The sequence below is a fragment of the Podarcis melisellensis genome (assembly GCF_964234715.1).
Source record: "Podarcis melisellensis genome assembly, chromosome: 18".
NCBI lineage: Eukaryota > Metazoa > Chordata > Lepidosauria > Squamata > Lacertidae > Podarcis > Podarcis melisellensis.
This window is the reverse complement of record NC_138536.1, coordinates 5,415,214-5,438,423: the sequence shown is the minus strand read 5'-3', so window position 1 is coordinate 5,438,423 and position 23,210 is coordinate 5,415,214. Positions and strand designations below refer to the sequence as shown.

The following is a 23,210-nucleotide window of genomic DNA, read 5'->3' as shown; positions in this document are numbered from 1 at the left end:
GGAGCCAGAAAAATCGGGAACGTGGACAGCCCCAAAGTGAGAGATGGGCTGTCAAAGTGCTGCAAAGTGCCAAATATTTCAGACCTTCCAAGTGCCCTTATTTTCCACGGACAGTCCTGGATTTACAGATAATAATAATATTTATTTGCCCTGCTCATCTGCCTGGGTTTCCCCAGCCACTGTGGGTGGCTCCCAACAGAATATTAAAAACACGATAAAACGTCAAACGTTAAAAACGTCCCTCAACAGGGCTGCCTTCAGATGTCTTCTAAAAGTCAGGTAATTGTTTATTTCCTTGACATCTGATGGGAGGGCTTTCCACAGGGAGGGAGCCACCACCGAGAAGGCCCTCTGCCTGGTTCCCTGTAACCTTGCTTCTTGCAGGGAGGGAACCGCCAGAAGGCCCTCGGAGCTGGACCTTCATGTCCGGGATGGACGATGGGGGTGGAGATGCTCCTTCAGGTATACTGGGCTCTTTAGGGCTTTCAAGGTCAGCACCGGCACTTTGAATTGTGCTTGGAAACATACTGGGAGCCAATGGAAGTCTTTCAGGACCAGTGTTATATGGTCTTGGCGGCCGCTCCCAGTCTCCAGTCTAGCTGCTGCCCCGGTTTCTGATTTTATCTCAGAATGTCCCGCTTTTCCTTAGGACGTCCTTATTTGCATTGGAGAATTGTTTGGAGCATGTGGAATAAAGGTAAAGGGACCCCTGACCATTAGGTCCAGTCGTGACTGACTCTGGGGTTGCGGTGCACATCTCGCTTTATTGGCCGAGGGAGCCGGCGTAGAGCTTCTGGGTCATGTGGCCAGCAGGACTAAGCCGCTTCTGGTGAACCAGAGCAGCGCACAGAAACGACGTTTACCTTCCCGCTGGAGCAGTACCTATTTATCTACTTGCACTTTGAGGTGCTTTTGAACTGCTAGGTTGGCAGGAGCAGGGACTGAGCAACGGGAGCTCACCCCGTCATTGCGGGGATTCGAACCGCCGACCTTCTGATCGGCAAGTCCTAGGCTCTGTGGTTTAACCTTGCATGTGGAATAGGATGTCCCTATTTTCACCAGGGAAGTGTTGGCAGGAATGTCTCTGCTTTTATCAGGGAACTGTTGGAGGGGATGAAATAGGATGTCCTTATTTTCATCGGAGAAACGTCGGAGGGTGTTTTGATGGCAAGCGGGGAGAAAGGGAAGCAAGTCCTGTCCGCCCATGGCCTTGCGTCAAGCGATGCTCTCTGTCGTGTTCCAAAATAACGCTGGAAATTTGGAGCGAGGCCAGATGCGATGACTCAAGGCTCGGAAATCCAACTCAAAAGGGAGACATGCTGGAAACTTGATCCCTCCCCCATTCATGGAGATCAACCTTCGCTGCGCTTTCGTGGCCCTTCCACCCACCCACTCACCCTTGCTGGCTGAATCACAACCGCAGGGAAAATGTCAGGAGGTTGTGACGAGAAAAACTTTGCTCTCCTGTGGGTGTAATTCCCAAAGAACGGCGCTGCTTAAGAGGAGCCCCACGGACTGTTCTGCATTTTTGCATTTTGTCACTGGGCTGGGCGTTCCCTCTGAATGGAAGCCAAACAGGCTACTGTTGCCTTACATCCTTCTTCTTCTTCAGCGATCCCTTGCAGCCAAGTAAGATTGTCTCCCATAAACACGGTTTTAACAATGAGTCCGTAAGTGACTGTGGAGGCCAATTCTGGATCCACACGTCCTTCCGCAGCGGGGACATAGGTTTCCAGGTGGGAGTTGATCCCGGTGAGGGTTTGCCAGGCGTGCCTTCCTCTTAGCGCGTTTCTCCCTTGCGTCCTGAGTTTGAGCATCTTCAAAGCCCATGACACCTTTGGGAAAGGCTATTCTCCAACTGGAGCGCTCGCAGGCCAGTGTTCCCCAGTTGTCGGTGTTTATACAGTCATACCTCATGTTACGTTTGCTTCAGGTTGCGTCCCGCGGCGACCTGGAAGTACCAGAATGGGTTACTTCTGGGTTTTGCAGACGCTTAAAGTGACGTCACGTGCATGCGCAGAAACGGCAAATCGTGACCCGCACATTCGCCGACGCGGGTTGTGTTCTTCTCATGTTGCGAACGGGCCTCCAGAACAGATCCCGTTCGCAACCAAAGGTACCACTGTACTACATTTTTTTAAGATTTGCCTTGAGAGAGTCTTTAAGCCTCTTTTGTTGACCACCACCATTGCGCTTTCCATTTTTAAGTTCAGAATAGAGTAGCTGCTTTGGAAGACAATAATCAGGCATCTGGACCACATGACCAGTCCAACGAAGTTGATGTTGAAGAATCATCGCTTCGACACTGGTGATCTTTGCTTCTTCCCGTACACTGGCATTAGTTCGCCTGTCTTCCCAAGTGATGTGTTAAAATTTTCGGAGACACCATTGATGGAATCTTTCGACGAGTTGGAGATGGCATTTATAACTGGTCCATGTTTCACAAGCGTGCAGTAAAGTTGGTGGTGCAATAGCTTTGTAACCAAGCATTTTGGTTTCCCTGCGAATGTGCGGCCAACCTCCTTTGTAGAAGCATATGGCTGTCTCCTCATTGCTGGGCTGAGAGGGATGGATCCAAATGTACCTGCTGACAAAACAAAGCAGAATTATCCACTCCACCCATTAGGGCTGGATATTGATATATCTAGCGCTTTTTTTCAGCCGGATCTCACCGGAACTCAGTTCCAGCACAGTTGCCATTCTCAAAGAACAAGGGAAGCGATCATGGTGAGTTCTGGCACCTCTTTTCCCCGAAAAAGATGTCGTCCAAACTGGTTTGAGGTCTGTATCATGACATTGAGTCCATCTCTGCAAATTGTCTGTCTTTTGCAGCTCAGGAAAGCAAACTACAGCCGTACCTTGGTTCGCGAACGTAATCCGTTCCCAGAAGTCCGTTTGACTTCTGAAAATGTTCGAAATCAAGGTTCGGCTTCCGATGGGCTGCAGGAAGTTCTGCCTCCCAAAAACGTTCAGAAACTGGAACACTTTCGGTGTTCGGGAGCCAAAACGTATGAGTAACAAGGCATTCAGGGACGCGGGTGGCGCTCCCGTTGCTCGGTCCCTGCTCCTGCCAACCTAGCAGTTCGAAAGCACGTCAAAGTGCAAGTAGATAAATAGGTACCACTCCGGCGGGAAGGTAAACGGCGTTTCCGTGCGCTGCTCTTGTTCGCCAGAAGCGGCTTAGTCCTGCTGGCCACATGAGCCGGAAGCTGTACGCCGGCTCCCTTGGCCGATAAAGCAAGATGAGCGCCGCAACCCCAGAGTCGGCCACGACTGGACCTAGTGATCAGGGGTCCCTTTACCTTTACCAAGAAGGCATTCAAGAGCCAAGGTTACTGTGTGTGCTGAATTTTTTATTTTTGGTGTGGGGAGTGAAGAGATATTCAGGAGTCTTCCGGGAGCGGAAGTGAATGCAGCCGCCAATCATCCTTTTTACCACCCCATTGATGATAAACAGAAATTTTTACCACCTCGAGGATGATAAACTGAAACAACACGATCTCCGTGTGGGACAGCTGCATATTGCAGGAGGTTGGGTTAAATGATCGCCAGGGTCCCTTTCAATTCTATAATTCTGGGATTCCATGATTCTTTCCCCAAACCTTAATAGCAACCATTCTCCCGAGTGCCTCGTGAGTTGCTGCAGAGCCAAGTTCTCCCGATTCTCTGTTGCAGTCTCCGTATGAAATGTTGTTTGTGGTTTGTTCCTTTGCATTCATTGCGACGTGCATTGCGAACACGTCCTCCGTTGTCTGGACGCCGGCTTGCAATTGTAATTGCATTTAATACCAACAGGTGGGGCCTACAGAAAAGGTTCTCTGCCTTAGTTTTGTTTTCAAAGGAACGGCATTCGAATTTTTAAATGTCCTGTTACAGGAGCTGGGCTTGTATACAAACAGCCTGCGGTTAAGTAACGAACCAAGCTGATTTTGCTATTTCAAATTATCAAGTATGGTTTGGTGTGGAGGAGGTGAAGATAAGGAATACAGTAGCCTTTCCACAAGGCGTTGGAAAGAGAGAGAAAGATGAACGTCTAGACAGAACCAGTTTATCATCCATTGAAGCTGGACTGAGGGATACTTCTCTGAACACAAACCTGAATTTTGCAGTTCTGGATTTCCTGATCTTGTTCCGATGCTGTTAAAAATCTCCATCGTTCCTCACCTTCTCCCGAGGGAGACCGTTCCACTAGTGAATGGCTCTTACCGCCATTCTTAAATCACCAGAAAGTCCCCCCCCCCAACGTTTAGTCGGCTTCTCCTTTCTCGTAACTCGAAGCCCTTGGTTTCGAGAGCAGGAGCAGGAGGAGATGAGCTTGCTCCATCTTCCCAAAATTTGGAACCCTCTCCTGTTGTTGTTGTTTAGTCGCATAGTCCTGTCCGACTCTTCATGACCCCCTGGACCAGAGCACGCCAGGCACTCCTGTCCTCCCGCAGTTTGGTCAAACTCATGCTGGTCTCTTCGAGAACACTGTCCCACCACTCGTCCTCTGTTGTCCCCTTCTCCTTGTGCCCTCCATCTTTCCCAGCATCAGGGTCTTTTCCAGGGAATCTTCTCTTTTCATGAGGTGGCCAAAGTCTTGGAGCCTCAGCTTCAGGATCTGTCCTTCCAGTGAGCACTCAGGGCTGATTTCCTTCCGAATGGAGAGGTTTGATCTTCTTGCAGTCCATGGGACTCTCAAGAGTCTCCTCCAGCACCTGAATTCAAAAGCATCCATTCTTCGGCGATCAGCCTTCTTGATGGTCCAGCTCTCACTTCCATACATCACTACTGGGAAAGTCATAGCTTCAACTATATGGACCTTTGTCTCTACTTTTCAAGATGCTGTCCAGGTTTGTCATTGCTTTTCTCCCAAGGAGCAGGCGTCTTTTAATTTCGTGGCTCCTGTCACCATCTGCAGTGATCATGGAGCCCAAGAAAGTAAAATCTTTCACTGCCTCCATTTCTTCCCCTTCTATTTGCCAGGAGGTGATGGGACCAGTGGCCATGAGCCTCGTTTTTTTGGTGTTGAGCTTCAGACCATATTTTGCACTCTCCTCTTTCGCCCTCATTAAAAGGTTCTTTAATTCCTCCTCACTTTCTGCCATCAAGGTTGTGTCATCTGCATATCTGAGGTTGTTGATATTTCTTCCGGCAATCTTAAGTCCGGCTAGGGATTCATCCAGCCCAGCCTTTCGCATGATGATTTCTGCATATAAGTTAAATAAGCAGGGAGACAATATACAGCCTTGAAACCCTCTCCTAACGTGCCAAACTGTTGTGGTTGTTGTGCATCACCCGACCAAGTTAGCGATTGGAACTCAAGCCTCATAGCTACCACCCCAAATCCCAACCTGGTCCTATTCGCTCCAAAACAGGGTGTGGCAACAGTTTTACAGATATACAGTGGTATCTTGGTTCTCAAATGCCTTGGTTCCTGGAACTAAGTGTTCCGGTTTTCAAACGTTTTTCGGAAACTGAAGGTCCGATGCAGCTGTCAGGTATTGTTTCCGGGGCGCCTGCACCAATCAGAAGCCACGCCTTGGTTTCCGAACATTTCGGAAGTCAAACGGACTTCCGGAACGGATTAAGTTTGGCACTTTTGTTTTTGCTATTTGCTCTGCGTTTTTGAGGGTTTTTCGGTTCTTTTTTTTTTGTGACTGTGTGGAACCCAGTTCAGCTACTGAGTGAGTGAGTGAGTGAGTGAGTGAGTGATTGTGGAAATGGATAAAAGCCCCCTATCCAAACAACGACTATCATCAGTGCAGATAAGAAAAAATAATAACTTTTATTTTCATCATCTACAATACTGTGTTACTTATTTTATAGTACAGTACGTTGTTTACTGCTTTCATTTTATGGATCAATGGCCTCGTTAGATAGTAAAATGCATGTTCAATTGCTGTTTTAGGGCTTGTTTTTAAAAGTCTGGAACGGATTAATCCATTTTGCATTACTTTCTATGGGAAAGCGCGTCTTGGTTTTGGAACGTTTTTGGTTTTGGAACAGATTAAGTTTGAGAACCAAGGTACCACTGTATGTGAAAGTATTGACTTTCAAGTTTCCCAAAGGGGTGGAGATATGCCTTGAAGGCGTTCAGGAAATATAGCTGTATTGTTTTTAACACTCGATTGGAAGCCACCCAGAGTGGCTGGGGAAACTCAGCCAGATGGGCGGGGTATAAATAATAAATTATTATTATAAATTATTATTATATCGGGCTCCTTCTCCCTCTGTAAAGATAAGGAATGACCTTCGTGTCCAAATGGGGAGTTGAACCCTGCTCTCCCAGATCTGACACTCTAACCACTACACCACGCTACCTCGCCACATATTTTCACCATTGTCTCCCTCTCACCTCGTTCTCTCTTTCTTCTCCTGTCGCCAGGATGGTGCTACCAGTGACCGAATGGATTTGGCGCCACGAATATTGGCTCCCTCCGGGGATCACCTGGGAGGACATGAAGGAGACAGAAGAGATCAGCTACCCTCAGCCCCGCCACCTCTTACTGAGCCTTCCCTTGGCCCTTCTGCTTGTGGTGATCCGCTTCTTCTTCGAAAGGTACGTTAAATCGATGCAATCTCTGACCAGCCTCCATGTTCAGGGGTAAAGGTAAAGGGACCCCTGACCATTAGGTCCAGTCGTGGACGACTCTGGGGTTACGGCGCTCATCTCGCTTTATTGGCCGAGGGAGCCGGCGTACAGCTTCTGGGTCATGTGGCCAGCAGGACTAAACCGCTTCTGGCGAACCAGAGCAGCACACAGAAACGCTGTTTACCTTCCCACCGGAGTGGTACCTATTTATCTACTTGCACTTTGACGTGCTTTCGAACTGCTAGGTTGGCAGGAGCTGGGACCGAGCAACGGGAGCTCGTCCCGTCGCGGGGATTCGAACCACCGACCTTCTGATCGGCAAGCCCTAGGCTCTGTGGTTTAACCCACAGCGGCACCTGCGTCCCTTATGTAAAGGGACCTCTGACCATTAGGTCCGGTCGTGGCCGACTCTGGGGTTGCGGCGCTCATCTCGCTTTATTGGCCGAGGGAGCCGGCGTACAGCTTCTGGGTCATGTGGCCAGCAGGACTAAGCTGCTTCTGGCGAACCAGAGCAGCACACGGAAATGCTGTCTGCCTTCCCGCCGGAGCAGTACCTATTTATCTACTTGCACTTTGACGTGCTTTCGAACTGCTAGGTTAGCAGGAGCAGGGACCGAGCAACGGGAGCTCACCCTGTCATTGCGGGGATTCAAACCGCGGACCTTCTGATCAGCAAGTCCGAGGCTGTGTGGTTTAACCCACAGCGGCACCCGCGTCCTGGAACATGGCTGCCTTCAAATATCTATGAAAAATTATATAGTTGTGGAACTCTTTGACGTCTGCAGGGTGGGTGCCACTTCGGAAAATGCCTTCTAGCCTTGCCCCCTGTGGTTTCACCGTATCGTCTACTCCCAAACGACTGCGATGGACTCCCAGTATTAAAAAATACTGACAGCTATCTACCCATTGTCGTTGCCAAGAGTTGTCAAACTTTTTCCGGAGGGAGAGACCAAAGTTGCTCAACATTTTTTTTTGGGGGGGGACCTGTGATTGGCCACAGAAACCCCCGCAATCGACCTGTAGGACATGCCTGGTCTACACGGACTCGCAGCCCCTCTTTCAGAGCATTTGTCGTTTTACTTCTGACGGCCAGCATCAATAATAATAATAAATAATAATAATAATAATAATAATAATAATAATAATAATAATAATAAAAAATTTGAACCTTCCGGGTTCAAAAATCGGGCTCAGGGCAGCTAACAACAAATTTAAAACACTTAATTATAAAAACAGCATAAAATACAGTATAAAAAATAACAATAAAAATCAAAAATCAGTTTAGGGGAAATAAGCATTAGATAATCCCCAGGGCTAGCTGGCTGAATTGGTCCTACTTGGGCCAGTGAGGAGGCCGGGGGAGAATTAGTTGTGGGGTCTCAGAGCGGGTGATCTTCATAAAAGGGGAGGGGGAGGGATGAGAAGGGAAATAAAAGATCAGGCTGAATTCAAATTAAAGGCCAGGCGGAATAGCTCTGTCCTACAGGCCCGACAGAAGGAGGTTAAATCCTGCAGGGCCCTAGTCTCGTGGGACAGAGCATTCCACCAGGTCGGAGCCATCACTGAGAAGGCCCTGGCCCTGGTGGACGATAGTCTGCCTATCAAGGCCTCTGACAGAGCTCCAAAACAGTCCTGCAGGAGTCCCTGTGACGAGCCCTGTTCTGCACGACCCGGTTTTATCTTAAGAAGTTTACAAAAGGTGAAATTCTGGCTTCTGTGGGCATCCGGATTCAAAAGTGAAGTTTCCAGGGACTGAAGAACCTTTGGAGCTGAATTTTGGTTAAGCGCCAGCATTCCTAAACATTCCTGGTCTATGAGGAGTCGTGCCACAACTTGCTGTCAGTGACTTCCACAAAGCACAGATAGCCAAGCATTCCCGAACTGTTTATCTAAAGCGATCCCTTGGAAGCCTGGAGAATTGGGGTACACATTGTTCTGCACCCCAATGAAGCTTACCCAGTCACCCACGCTTGGCACCCAAGGTGATGACTTTCCATGGCGTGTTTAAACCCCAGTTGCAGAGCTGTCTCAGCCAAACTAAGCCTGAAAGCAAAATACAGTGGTACCTCAGGTTACAGACGCTTCAGGTTACAGACGCTTCAGGTTACAGACTCCACTAACCCAGAAATATTACCTCGGGTTAAGAACTTTGCTTCAGGATGAGAACAGAAATCGTGCGGCGGCAGTGGGAGGCCCCATTAGCCAAAGTGGTGCTTCAGGTTAAGAACAGTTTCAGGTTAAGAACAGACCTCCGGAATGAATTAAGTACTTAACCTGAGGTAGAGCAGAGGCATCACCTTGCCAACAAAGGTCCGTATAGTTAAAACTATGGTTTTCCCAGTAGCGATGTATGGAAGTGAGAGCTGGACCATAAAGAAGGATGATCACCGAAGAATGGATGCTTTTGAATTCTGGTGCTGGAGGAGACTCTTGAGAGTCCCATGGACTGCAAGAAGATCAAACCTCTCCATTCTGAAGGAAATAAGCCCTGAGTGCTCACTGGAAGGACAGATCCTGAAGCTGAGACTCCAAGACTTTGGCCACCTCATGAGACGAGAAGACTCCCTAGAAAAGACCCTGATGTTGGGAAAGATGGAGGGCACAAGGAGAAGGGGACGACAGAGGACAAGATGGTGGGACAGTGTTCTCGAAGCTACCAGCATGAGTTTGACCAAACTGCGGGAGGCAGTGGAAGACAGGAGGGCCTGGCGTGATCTGGTCCAGGGGGTCACAAAGAGCAGGAAACAGCTAAACAACAACACCACTGTACTACTAGTAGTAGTAATAATAATAATGGGACGCGGGTGGCGCTGTGGGTAAAACCTCAGTGCCTACGACTTGCTGATCGGAAGGTCGGCGGTTCGAATCCCCGCAGCGGGGTGAGCTCCCGTCGTTCGGTCCCAGCTCCTGCCCACCTAGCAGTTCGAAAGCACTCTTAAGTGCAAGTAGGTAAATAGGGACTGCTTTATGGTGGGAAGGTAAACGGCGTTTCCGTGTGCTGCGCTGGCTCGCCAGCTGCAGCTTCGTCACTCTGGCCACATGACCCGGAGGTGTCTTCGGACAGCGCCGGCTCATGGCCTCTAGAGCAAGCTGAGCACGCAACCCTAGAGTCGGACACGACCGGCCTGTACGGGCAGGGGTACCTTTACCTAGTAATAATAATAATAATAATTTTTATTTATACCCCGCCCTCCCCTGCCAGAGTGGGGCTCAGGGCGGCTAACACCAGTAAAATTACAGTAAAAACATAATGGGGGGGCAATTTAAAATACAGGTTAAAATGCAGTTTAAAATGCAGCCTCATTTTAAAAGTAGCCCATAGATCAAAACCATAACATAAGGGAAACATAAGGGTCAGACTGAGTCCAAACCAAAGGCCAGGCAGAACAGCTCTGTCTTGCAGGCCCTTCGGAAAGATGTCAAGTCCCGCAGGGCCCTGGTCTCTTGTGACAGAGCGTTCCACCAAGTCGGGGCCAGTACTGAAAAGGCCCTGGCCCTAGTTGAGACCAATCTAACCACCAAGGTGTTGTCATTTGTGGACCTTGAGGTCCTCCGCGGGGCATACTAGGAGAGGCAGTCCTGTAGGTAATAATTTTATTATTTATACCCCGCCCATCTGCCCCAGCCGCTCTCAGCAGCTTCCAACACATTTGTTGTTTAGTCGTTTAGTTGTGTCCGACTCTTCGTGACCCCCTGGACCAGAGCACGCCAGGCACTCCTGTCTTCCACTGCCTCCCGCAGTTTGGTCAAACTCATGCTGGTAGCTTCAAGAACACTATCCCACCATCTCCTCCTCCGTCATCCCCTTCTCCTTGCGCCCTCCATCTTTCCCAACATCAGGGTCTTTTCCAGGGAGTCTTCTCTTCTCATGAGGTGGCCAAAGTCTTGGAGCCTCAGCTTCAGGATCTGTCCTCCCAGTGAGCACTCAGGGCTGATTTCCTTCAGAATGGAGAGGTTGGATCTTCTTGCAGTTCATGGGACTCTCAAGAGTCTCCTCCAGCACCAGAATTCAAAAGCATCCAACACATATAAAGCTATCCTAGAAGGTCTAGTTTGGTCAGAATCACGTATACCTTGGTTGATGAACGCCTTAGCAGTTGAACTTTTGGCGCAAACCCGGAAGTGAGTGTTCCGGTTCAGCCAATTAGAAACTGCAATTTGGTTTTCGAATGTTTTGGAAGTCGAATGGACTCCCAGAACGGATTCCATTCGGCTTCCAAGGTATGACTGTACATGACTTCTGCTAAACGAGCCACCATAGCCGCTAGAGGGCCGTGAAAATTTGTGTCCCGGGCTTTTTAGACTCGTTTACCTATTGGTCAAAATAATGAGTTTGACCAAGCTGCGGGAGGCAGTGGAAGACAGGAGTGCCTGGCGTGCTCTGGTCCAGGGGGTCACGAAGAGTCGGACACGGCTGAACAGCTAAACAACAACAACCTATGTATTATCTGATACAAAGGGGCACATAGGTTGCCAGATGTGAAATATGTTGGCATTAAGTTGGCTCTCCTACCCAAATATTCTGCATTAGTTGTCATTTCTGAGTCACCTTCAAAGGTAGCCCCACGTAGAGCGCATTGCAATAGTCCAAGCAGGAGATAACCAGAGCATGTACCACTCTGGCAAGACAGTCTGCGGGCAGGGAGGATCTCATCCTGCGTACCAGATGGAGCTGGTAGACAGCTGCCCTGGATGAGGAATGGACCTGCGCCTCCATGGACAGCTGTGAGTCCAAAATGACTCCCAGGCTGCGCACCTGGTCCTTCAGGGGCACAGTGACCGCATTCAAGACCAGGGAGTCCTCCACGCCCGCCCGCCCCCTGTCCCCCAGAAACAGCACTTTTGTCTTGTCAGGATTCAACCTCAATCTGTTAGCCGCCATCCATCCTCCAGCCGCCTCCAGGCACTCACACAGGACCTTCACCGCCTTCACTGGTTCCGATTTAAAGGAGAGGTAGAGCTGGGTATCATCCGCATACTGATGAACACCCAGCCCAAACCCCCACAGTCCTTACGCATAGATACTAATTAAACACCACAAATCCCTATCGAGGTCACATCAAGGCAGTCTTCTCTCCCAGTTAGAACATACGAGTCCTAATTAAATCCCAATATTACTAAACATTTAATGCCATAGATCAGGCACGTCCAGCTCTCAAGATACTGCGATATACTCCCAGTATATTAAAAAAGGCAGTGTCTACCCAGGGACAGAGAAGGAGCGTGTGTGGGGTGGTGGGTGGAAAGAGTTGTTGATCTTTTTATTGGGGGGGGGGGGGTTTGCAAAACTCCGCTCACCCTAAACTCCAGCGCTGTCAAATTGCACACACGTCTGCCGCCAGCTGCCAGGAAAGAAATCATAGAATCATAGAATCATAGAGTTGGAAGAGACCACAAGAGCCATCGAGTCCAACCCCCTGCCAAGCAGGAAACACCATCAGAGCACTCCTGACATATGGTTGTCAAGCCTCTGCTTAAAGACCTCCAAAGAAGGAGACTCCACCACACTCCTTGGCAGCAAATTCCACTGGCAAACAGCTCTTACTGTCAGGAAGTTCTTCCTAATGTTGAGGTGGAATCTTCTTTCTTGTAGTTTGGATCCATTGCTCCGTGTCCGCTTCTCTGGAGCAGCAGAAAACAACCTTTCTCCCTCCTCTATGTGACATCCTTTTATATATTTGAACATGGCTATCATATCACCCCTTAACCTCCTCTTCTCCAGGTTAAACATGCCCAGCTCCCTTAGCCGTTCCTCATAAGGCATCGTTTCCAGGCCTTTGACCATTTGGGTTTCCCTCCTCTGGACACGTTCAAATGATTGACAACATGCCACGCACCCAAATATAGGTCCCACGATCAACAGCAATCACCCCGGGATCTGCCTGTTGATTGCGGTTGACCGCCTGGACATGTCTGCCAGAGATCTATTACACCTGGGGTCAGCAAATGTTTTCAGCACGGGGCAGTCCACTGTCCCTCAGACCTTGTGGGGGGCCGGACTATACTTTGAAAAGAAAATGAACGAATTCCTATGCCCCACAAATAACCCAGAGATGCATTTTAAATAAAAGGACACATCAGTGGCGTAGCGTGGGTTGTCAGCACTCGGGGCAAGGCAAGTAATTTGCGCCCCCTAACCCGTGGATTTGCGCCCCCTAACCCCCAGATGTTGCGCCCGGTGCGGCCGGTCCCCCCCCTGCACCCCCCACGCTATGCGACTGGGACACATTCTACTCATGTAAAAACACCAGGCAGGCCCCACAAATAACCCAGAGATGCATTTTAAATAAAGGACACATTCTACTCATGTAAAAACATGCTGATTCCTGGACCGTCCGCGGGCCGGATTTAGAAGGCGATTGGGCCGGATCCGGCACCTGGGCCTTAGTTTGCCTAGCCATGTACAGTGGTACCTCAGGTTACAGACACTTCAGGTTACAGACTCCGCTAACCCAGAAATAGTACCTCGGGTTAAGAACTTTGCTTCAGGATGAGAACACAAATCGTGCGGCGGCAGCAGGAGGCCCCATTAGCTAAAGTGGTACCTCAGGTTAAGAACAGTTTCAGGTTAAGAACGGACCTCCAGAACGAATTAAGTTCTTAACCCGAGGTACCACTGCATTACACCGTCTTTTTAAACAGGGAAGATCAGATCACGGGCGGGGCAAGAGTATATTTGTCTCGGGCGTCCATCTTTGCAGAATTTCATTTCTCGGCGCATGAGCTCCTGGCATCTTTGTTTCCCGGAGCAAATCCGCCCTCCTCCCCCAGAAAACCCTTTGCGAGTCCTCGGTGTGACGCATTCTTTCCGTAAAACCCGACAGGCAATAAAAAGATCGGCCTAAAGCCCTATGAAAACCACCTCCAGCAAAAGCCCATAAAATGATTCATTCCCAGCTCCTCCTGGGAAGCAAATGCAACTCGCAACAGAATGGCAGCTTCTGAAAAGGTGCCTCTTTGTGCCACAGCAGTTCTGATTTCTCAGTAAAGCCCCTTTCCATGTAGCATAGAATCATGGAATCGTTGGAAATGTAAAGAAAGGGAAGGTATCTTCTACCGCATGTGGTGGACTTGTAAAGAGGTAAAGGCTTTCTGGGAAATGGTATTCTTGTTGTTGAGTCGTTTAGTCGTGTCCTCCTCTTCGTGACCCCCTGGACCAGAGCACGCCAGGCCCTCCTGTCTTCCACTGCCTCCCACAGTTTGGTCAAACTCATGCTGGTAGCTTCAAGAACAGTGTCCCACCATCTCGTCCTCTGTCGTCCCCTTCTCCTTGTGCCCTCCATCTTCCCCAACATCAGGGTCTTTCCCAGGGAGTCTTCTCTTCTCCTGAGGTGGCCAAAGTCTTGGAGCCTCCGCTTCACGACTTGTCCTTCCAATGAGCACTCAGGGCTGATTTCCTTCAGAATGGAGAGGTTTGATCTTCTTGCAGTCCATGGGACTCTCAAGAGTCTCCTCCAGCACCAGAATTCAAAAGCATCAATTCTTCGGCAATCAGCCTTCTTGATGGAAATGGTATATAATGAGCTAAAGAAAATGTTTAGAGATACTTTTGTTTTGTTTTTTTTAAAAAAAGAGAAGCTTTTTTATTGGGGATGGTGGGTGAGGAGATACAGAGGGAAGATAAAAGACTGTTTTTGTATGTAATAATAATAATAATAATAATAATAATAATTTTTATTTATACCCCACCCTCCCCGGCCAGAGCCGGGCTCAGGGCGGCTAACACCAGTAAAATTACAGTAAAAACATAATAGGGGGGCAATTTAAAACACAGGTTAAAATGCAATTTAAAATGCAGCCTCATTTTAAAAGTAGCCCATAGATCGAAACATAAGGGTCAGACTGAGTCCAAACCAAAGGCCTGGTGGAACAGCTCTGTCTTGCAGGCCCTGCGGAAAGATGTCAAGTCCCGCAAGGCCCTAGTCTCCTGTGACAGAGCCTTCCACCCTGTCGGGGCCAGTACTGAAAAGGCCCTGGCCCTAGTTGAGACCAATCTAACCTCCTTGTGACCTGGGACTTCCAAAATGTTGTCATTTGTGGGCCTTAAGGTCCTCCGCGGGGCATACCAGGAGAGGCGGTCCCGTAGGTACGTGGGTATGCAACAACCGCGGCAAGAATTCTCTTGGCCCAAAAATGCAAACATCAAGAAATAACAGCAAAAGAAGAGGAGCAGATGAGAATGATGGACTTTGCAGAACTGGCAGAGCTGAAGGGGGAAATCCGGAACCAGCACGATCAAGTATTCCAAAAGGACTGGAGCAAATTTACACGATATTAGAAAGGTTGTTGCAAGCAATTAACACCACTAGCGTCTGAAGACTTGTAATTAGAAATTGTCCACCTTTCTATGTTTATTTAAATTTTGAGCCATTTTGTAATGAGTGTGGTTAAAATTGGATAACGTACAAAATGCACCTTTCCAACAAAGGTCCGTATAGTTAAAGCTATGGTTTTCCCAGTAGTGATGTATGGAAGTGAGAGCTGGACCATAAAGAAGGCTGATCGCCGAAGAATGGATGCTTTTGAATTCTGGTGCTGAATTCTGAGAGTCCCATGGACTGCAAGAAGATCCAACCTCTCCATTCTGAAGGAAATCAGCCCTGAGTGCTCACTGGAAGGACAGATCCTGAAGTTGAGGCTCCAATACTTTGGCCACCTCAGGAGAAGAGAAGACAGTGTTCTCGAAGCGACCAGTGGGACAGTGTTCTTGAAGCGACCAGCATGAGTTTGCCCAAACTGCGGGAGGCAGTGGAAGACAGGAGGGCCTGGTGTGCTCTGGTCCAGGGGGTCATGAAGAGGTGGACATGACTAAACAACTAAACAACAACAACAACAATTTATACAAATATGGTGCCAGGGAATCAAACTGAGAAGGGGGGGGGAGGCATACCAAGGACAGAGTTTCTTTATAATGGCCAGATTGTTTTTTTTGCTCTAAGTCCTTCAGACGCTGTCCAATTAGTTTTTTTGCTTTAATAAACCCCATAGTGAGAAGCTGATGTAGGTGGAGTCCGCAGGAGGGGAATTTTTGGCTGCTCGAATTCTTATAGCCAAGAAATGGAAAACACAAGAATTACCAACTGTGGAAGAATGGCAGATGAAAACGATGGAATATATGGAGCTGGCTGACCTTACTGGAAGAATCCGCGACCAATAAGAAGAGGAATACCAAGAAGAGTGGAAGAAATTTAAGGACTATTTGAATGAATACTGTGATATCAAAAATTGGAAATTACTTGAAAGTACCAGATTAGGCCTAGGATTAAATTAAGAGTTAATTAAATACCGTATTTTTTGCTCTATTAGACTCACTTTTTCCCCCCTAAAAAAGTAAGGGGAAATGTGTGTGCGTCTTATGGAGTGAATGCAGGCTGCACAGCTATCCCAGAAGCCAGAACAGCAAGAGGGATTGCTGCTTTCACTGCGCAGCGATCCCTCTTGCTGTTCTGGCTTCTGAGATTCAGAATATTTGTTTTCTTGTTTTCCTCCTCCAAAAACTAGATGCGTCTTTTGGTCTGGTGCGTCTTATAGAGCGAAAAATACGGTAAATAAGATTTAGAACCTAAAGGAAAGTTAAGAAATTTTATTTTAATTGGAATACTGTGTTTTTAAAAAATGATACCAGAAAACTGCTACATTTTAATTACAAGGAAATTCAGATGGGAGGGCTGAGAGGAAGCCCAAAATATGTTTATAAGGTTAGAAGTCCAAATAATTAATTAGTTTGTGTTGTTTCGCTTGTTTAGGTATTTAGGTACCTTGTTTTTATTTTATTTTATTTTTGTTTATATTTGTGATTTGTCTTTTTTCTTTTTCTCTGTTTTTCTTTCGTTGTGATATGTGTTATATCTATAAGAAACTTAATAAAAATTATTATTGTTTAAAAAGGAGAGGAATTTTTGGTGCACAGTTTTAGACTACGCACTTTTATGGGGGTCTTGTGTCACTGAGGGCAGTAGGCCGGGTGGATTTAGATTTAGATGGAACCAATAATTAAGAGTTTTTTTGCCAGGACTGAGCTTCTACAGAGCGAAGACTTGCCCCCAGTCGTAATGTTGCATTTTGGACACAAGGTGGTCACGGGAATAGGATGCTGGACTTACGTTCCTATAGGTAGTTGGGATTGGAACCCAGTTCTCTGCAACCCACGTCTTTCATAGAATCATAGAATCATAGAGTTGGAAGAGACCCTAAGGGCCATCGAGTCCAACCCCCTGCCAAGCAGGAAACACCATCAGAGCACTCCTGACATATGGTTGTCAAGCCTCTGCTTCAAGACCTCCAAAGAAGGAGACTCCACCACACTCCTTGGCAGCAAATTCCACTGTCAAACAGCTCTTACTGTCAGGAAGTTCTTCCTAATGTTTAGGTGGAATCTTCTTTCTTGTAGTTTGGATCCATTGCTCCGTGTCCGCTTCTCTGGAGCAGCAGAAAACAACCTTTCTCCCTCCTCTAGGTGACATCCTTTTATATATTGGAACATGGCTATCATATCACCCCTTAACCTCCTCTTCTCCAGGCTAAACATGCCCAGCTCCCTTAGCCGTTCCTCATAAGGCATCGTTTCCAGGCCTTTGACCATTTTGTCAGTGTCCTTCTTGAACTGTGGTGCCCAGAACTGGACACAGTACTCCAGGTGAGGTCTGACCAGAGCAGAATACAGTGGCACTATTACTTCCCTTGATCTAGATGCTATACTCCTATTGATGCAGCCCAGAATTGCATTGGCTTTTTTAGCTGCCGCGTCACACTGTTGGCTCATGTCAAGTTTGTGGTCAACCAAGACTCCTAGATCCTTTTCACATGTACTGCTCTCATTGCCTCCGAGAATCTGCAGAGTGCCTTTTCTCTTTTGCAACTTGTGGGTGCTGGACTGGATCCAGCCTCCAGCTCACATTTTCATCTTGTAAGCTGCAACAGCCTGCCTTTAGGCATTGCTAAATTGCTTCTCTGTAAGCGCAGCCAGTCCCTCGGGCGGCGGGGTTTAAAGGAAGAGCCAGATGAGTATTTATTGATGAGCTATCTCTATAAAGGCCGGAGAGCATCGCTCTGAGAGATAATTGCTCCATTACAGAGCGGCTGCTTTATAGGCAAAAAGGGTTTCGGGAGCGAGGGATATTGAGAGTTTTCTGGAAACTGCTTTGGGCGTGTGAAAGGGGACAGAATCACAGAGTTGGTAAAAGGTAAAGGGACCCCTGACCATTAGGTCCAGTCATGGCCGACTCTGGGGTTGCAGCGCTCATCTCGCTTTACTGGCCGAGGGAGCCGGCATACAGCTTCCGGGTCATGTGGCCAGCAGGACTAAGCCGCTTCTGGCGAACCAGAGCAGCGCACGGAAACACCGTTTACCTTCCCGCCGGAGTGGTACCTATTTATCTACTTGCACTTTGACGTGCTTTCGAACTGCTAGGTTGGCAGGAGCAGGGATCCAAAGGTCGGCGGTTCGAGTCCCCGCGAAGGGGTGAGCTCCTGTTGCTCTGTCCCAGCTCCTGCCAACCTAGCAGTTTGGAAGCACGTCAAAGCACAAGTAGATAAAACCACTCCGGCGGGAAGGTAAACGGTGTTTCCGTGCGCTCTGGTTTCCATCACGGTGTCCCGTTGCACCAGAAGCAGTTTAGTCCTGCTGGCCACACAACCCGGAAAACAATCTGTTTTTTGTTTTGTTTTTTAAAATAATATTTATTAAGAGTTTAAAGATTACAAAAAGAAGGGAAAAAGTTAAACAAAGCAAAACAATACAATACAATACATGAAAAACAAAAACACTACTAATCTTGACAAAACAGAAACAAAAAACAGAAACAATTAAAAACACATCCAATATTTCCATATCCTATCTTTCATTTACTTGTTTCAACGACCTCCTCACACCTCCCTTTTTTGTGTTCTAGTTCAGTTAGCTATTTCAGCAAATCCTTTCCATCTTTCTCAATTTTTGTCCTATAATTTATCTTAACACAATCTAACCTTACTTTTTTCCCCTTTGGCCCATTAACAATCTATTTTTTACTTAATTCTTTATAACATTTCTGCTAAAGCCATATAACTTCATTCCAGCATCCTTCTAACATTCATTAATTTTACAGTGTTTCTGTTGATAGTCTTTAAATTTTTTCCAATCTTCTTCCACCGACTCTTCTCCCTGGTCTCAGATTCTGCCAGTCATTTCCGCCAGTTCCATGTAGTCCATCAACTTCATCTGCCATTCTTCCCAGGTCGGTAGTTCTTGTGTCTTCCAATGCTTTGCGATAAATATTCTTGCTGCTGTTGTAGCATACATAAAGAAAGTTCTATCCTTCTTTGGCACCAATTGGCTGACCATGCCCAGGAGAAAGGCCTCTAGTTTCTTCAGGAAAGTATATTTAAATACCTTTTTCATTTCATTATAAATCATCTCCCAGAATGTCTTAATCCTTGGGCATGTCCACCAAAGGTGAAAGAATGTACCTTCAGTCTCATTACATTTCCAACATTTATTATCGGGCAAATGGTAAATTTTTGCAAGCTTGACTGGTGTCATGTACCACCTGTAGATCATTATCATTAGATTCTCTCTTAAGGCATTACGTGCCGTAAACTTCATACCTGTGGTCCATAACTGTTCCCAGTCAGCCATCATAATGTTATGTCCAACATCTTGTGCCCATTTAATCATAGCAGATTTCACCGTTTCATCCTGAGTGTTCCATTTCAACAGCAAGTTATACATTCTTGACAAATTTTTAACTTTGGGATCTAACAATTCTGTTTCCAATTTTGATTTTTCCACCTGGAAGCCAAGTTTTTTGTCCAAATTACATGCCTCCATTATTTGGTAGTAATGGAGCTAGTCTCGCACTCTATTTTTTAATTTTTCAAAACTCTGCAGTTTTAATCTGTCTCCCTCTTGTTCCAGAATTTCCCAATATTTCGGCCATTTGGCCTCCATAATGAGTTTTTTCTGAGCCTTCGTTTCCATTGGTGACAACCATCTTGGGGTTTTATTTTCTAACAAGTCCTTATATCTTATCCAGACATTAAACAGTGCTTTTCTGACAATATGGTTTTTAAACGCTTTATGTGCTTTGACCTTATCATACCACAGATATGCATGCCAACCAAATACATTGTTGAAACCTTCTAAGTCCAAGACGATCAGTATTTTCAAGAAGCAGCCATTCTCTCAGCCAGCAAAAAGCAGCTGATTCATAATAAAGTTTAAGGTCTGGCAGGGCAAATCCACCTCTTTCTTTAGCATCAGTTAATATCTTAAATTTTATTCGAGGCTTCTTGCCCTGCCAGACAAATCTGGAGATATCTCTCTGCCACTTCTTGAAACAGTCCATTTTGTCCAAGATTTGCAATGTTTGAAACAAAAATAGCATCCTTGGCAATACGTTCATTTTTATCACAGCAATTCGGCCTAACAGTGATAACTTCAGATTTGTCCATATTTCTAAGTCCTTTTTTACTTCAATCCAACATTTTTAATAGTTATCCTTAAATAGATTCACATTCTTAGCAGTCATGCTAACCCCTAAATATTTCACTTTCTTAACCAGTGTTAATCTTGTCTCCTACCCGGAAAACAATCTGCGGACAAACGCCGGCTCCCTCGGCCTGAAAGCGAGATGAGCGCCACAAACCCCTAGTCGCCTTTGACTGGACTTAACCGTCCAGGGGTCCTTTACCTTTACTTGTGACGACAGCGAGGAAGCCTCGTTCTACCTGTAGTGACTCCAGTAATGTAAAGGGACCCCTGACCACTAGGTCCAGTCATGGCCGACTCCGGGGTTGCAGCGCTCATCTTGCTTTATTGGCCGAGGGAGCCGGTGTACAGCTTCTGGGTCATGTGGCCAGCAGGACTAAGCTACTTCTGGCAAACCAGAGCAGCGCACGGAAATGCCGTTTACCTTCCCGCCAGAGCAGTACCTATTTATCTACTTGCACTTTGACGTGCTTTCGAACTGCTAGGTTGGCAGGAGCAGGGACCGAGCAACGGGAGCTCACCCTGTCATTGTGGGGATTCGAACCGCCGGCCTTCTGATTGGCAAGTCCTAGGCTCTACGGTTTAACCCACAGCGCCACCCGCGTCCCAAGTTAACAAGCAGTGTTTGACCCCAAGTTGCCTTCTGTTCCTTTTCCTGGCATCTTGTGACCAAACCCAGGCAGAGAACAACGCCTGCTAACCTGACTTATTCTCCTCCGTAGGATCGTCGCTGTGCCGCTGAGCAGAAAAATGGGACTGAGGGAGAAAGTACGAAGGAAAGCTCCTCCGAACCCCGTCCTGGAAGCTTTTTACACCACGCAAAGGAAAAGCCCCAAAGAGGTAAGTGGCTGCAGAGGTCTTTGCAACCAGATTCTACTGGTTCCTAGAAGGAGGGCTGTTTTTCTCCTGCCAGATTTGCTATTCTTCAGCCACCAAACAAAGTGGAATGTGAATGTACAACATCAGCACCTCCCCTCCGAAATAGAGAAACAACAATAATAATATTATATTATTTATACCCCGCTCATCTAGCTGGGTTTCCCCTGCCACTCTGGGCAGCTCCCAAGAGAATACTGAAAACACAATAAAACGTCACACATTAAAAACTTCCCTAAACAGGGCTGCCTTCAGATGTCTTCTAAGAGTCAGATAGTTGTTTATTTCCTTGACATCTGAAGGAAGGGCATTCCACAGGGCGGGTGCCACTACCGAGAAGGCCCTCTGCCTGGTTCCCTGTAACCTCACTACTCGCAGGGAGGGAACCGCCAGAAGGCCCTCGGAGCTGGACCTCAGTGTCCGGGCAGAACGATGGAGGTGGAGACGCTCCTTCAGGTCTACTGGGCTGAGGCTGTTTAGGGCTTTCAAGGTCAGCACCAACACTTTGAATGGTGCTCAGAAACATACTGGGAGCCAATGGAGGTCTTTCATGAATGGTGTTATATGATTCTGGCGGCTGCTCCCAGTCCCCAGTCTAGCTGCCGCATTCTGGATTAGTTGTAGTTTCTGGTCCAGTCGTGGCCGACTCTGGGGTTGCGACGCTCATCTCGCTTTACTGGCCGAGGGAGCTGGCGTCCAGCTTCCGGGTCATGTGGCCAGCATGACTAAGTCGCTTCTGGTGATACCAGAGCAGTGCATGGAAATGCCGTTTACCTTCCCGCCGGAGCGGTACCTATTTATCTACTTGCACTGGTGTGCTTTCAAACTGCTAGATTGGCAGGAGCAGGGACGGAACAACGGGCGCTCACCCCATCATTGCGGGGATTCAAACTGCCAATCTTCTGATCGGCAAGTCCTAGGCTCTGTGGTTTAACCCACAGCGCCACCCGCGTCCTTCTATATTAGCCACGTTAGCCATCGGTAATAAACCATAGCTAAAACGTAAAGCAGAGGTGTTGTACCTTTTTGGCCGGGTGGGCCAGATCGCTGTCTGTATCCCCGCTTCCCTCCAGGGGCCGACCTTGATAGGTGGGTGGGATAACACACCTGTCAATCACCTGACCGACAGTCCGCCAAGCCACGCCCACCTGCCAATCACCTGACATCCAACTTTCAAGAGACTTAGATATAACAAAACTGGCGATGATCTGCCAGAGCTGTTGAGCTTTTTTTAGGAAGCAGAAGACGTAGAGTTTTTTAGATTGGGGGGGAGGTGTTTCCTGTGATCTACTGCAATCTACCTGTTCCCCGGCCTCTTTTTCAGGGCGAGCTCGCCGGTCTGGCCAAACAGTGCGACTTACAGCCCAGGCAGGTGGAGCGATGGTTCCGATATCGCCGTAACCAGGACCGGCCTAGCTTGACCAAGAAGTTCTGCGAAGCCAGGTAAGAAACATCAAAACATGCACACGGTTTAAGATATTTCTTTTATAAATATATATATAATTTTATTAGTTTTTTAACATATCATTTTCAACAGTAATTAAGCATAATTTTGCATCTTATACAAAAAATTTTTTTAAAATTTTCCAATCTATTAATATACATTTCTTAATATACAGTGGTACCTCAGGTTACATACGCTTCAGGTTACATACGCTTCAGGTTACAGACTTCGCTAACCCAGAAATAGTGCTTCAGGTTAAGAACTTTGCTTCAGGATGAGAACAGAAATCGTGCTCCGGCGGCGCGGCAGCAGCAGGAGGCCCCATTAGCTAAAGTGGTGCTTCAGGTTAAGAATAGTTTCAGGTTAAGAACGGACCTCTGGAACGAATTAAGTACTTAACCCGAGGTACCACTGTACATACTTCCCCTATTACATTTAAATCTCATAACTAAGATCTCTTATCCTTTTTCTACTTCGTAACGTTTCATATTTTTCTCCTTACAAAACTTCTTGCAGTCCTACTAACGTAATTTGTGGGTGACAATTGCTCTTCAAATCCTTCGTATACTTCTTCCGATCTTCCGCAAATCTCTGGTCCCGGAGGTTTCGAATCCTTCCTGTCATTTTATCCAATTCTGAATAGCCCATTAATTTTATTTGCCATTCTTCTTCCGTCCGGATTTCTTCTTGCTTCCATTTGTGGGCTGGTTTAAGATATTTCACCCAGAAATTGCAATGTTTAAGCTTAAAAGTCTTGGAGACTCTAAAACAGGGTTTCCCAAACTCCAGCTGTTTGGGGGACTACAACTCCCATCATTCCCAGTTAGCAGGACCAGTGCTCAGGGATG

General features: G+C 47.2%; 1 protein-coding gene and 1 long non-coding RNA gene across 4 annotated transcripts in view; both read left to right on the top strand.

Moving 5' to 3' along the window:
- The window catches only part of CERS4 (ceramide synthase 4), a 108,159-nt gene that overhangs the window by 58,928 nt on the left and 26,021 nt on the right, over positions 1–23,210 (top strand). For all 3 annotated transcript variants that reach the window (XM_081895748.1, XM_081895747.1, XM_081895746.1), the window contains exons 2-4: positions 6,368–6,541; positions 20,765–20,882; positions 22,243–22,361. In XM_081895748.1, coding sequence (XP_081751874.1) covers positions 6,369–6,541; positions 20,765–20,882; positions 22,243–22,361 — 410 coding nt within the window. In that variant the 5' untranslated portion in view covers position 6,368. The remainder of the gene's footprint in view (positions 1–6,367; positions 6,542–20,764; positions 20,883–22,242; positions 22,362–23,210) is intronic.
- The window catches only part of LOC309361037, a 46,582-nt gene continuing 28,598 nt past the window's right edge, over positions 5,227–23,210 (top strand). The window contains exon 1 of the long non-coding RNA XR_014164321.1: positions 5,227–6,019. This is a non-coding gene — a long non-coding RNA (uncharacterized lncRNA). The remainder of the gene's footprint in view (positions 6,020–23,210) is intronic.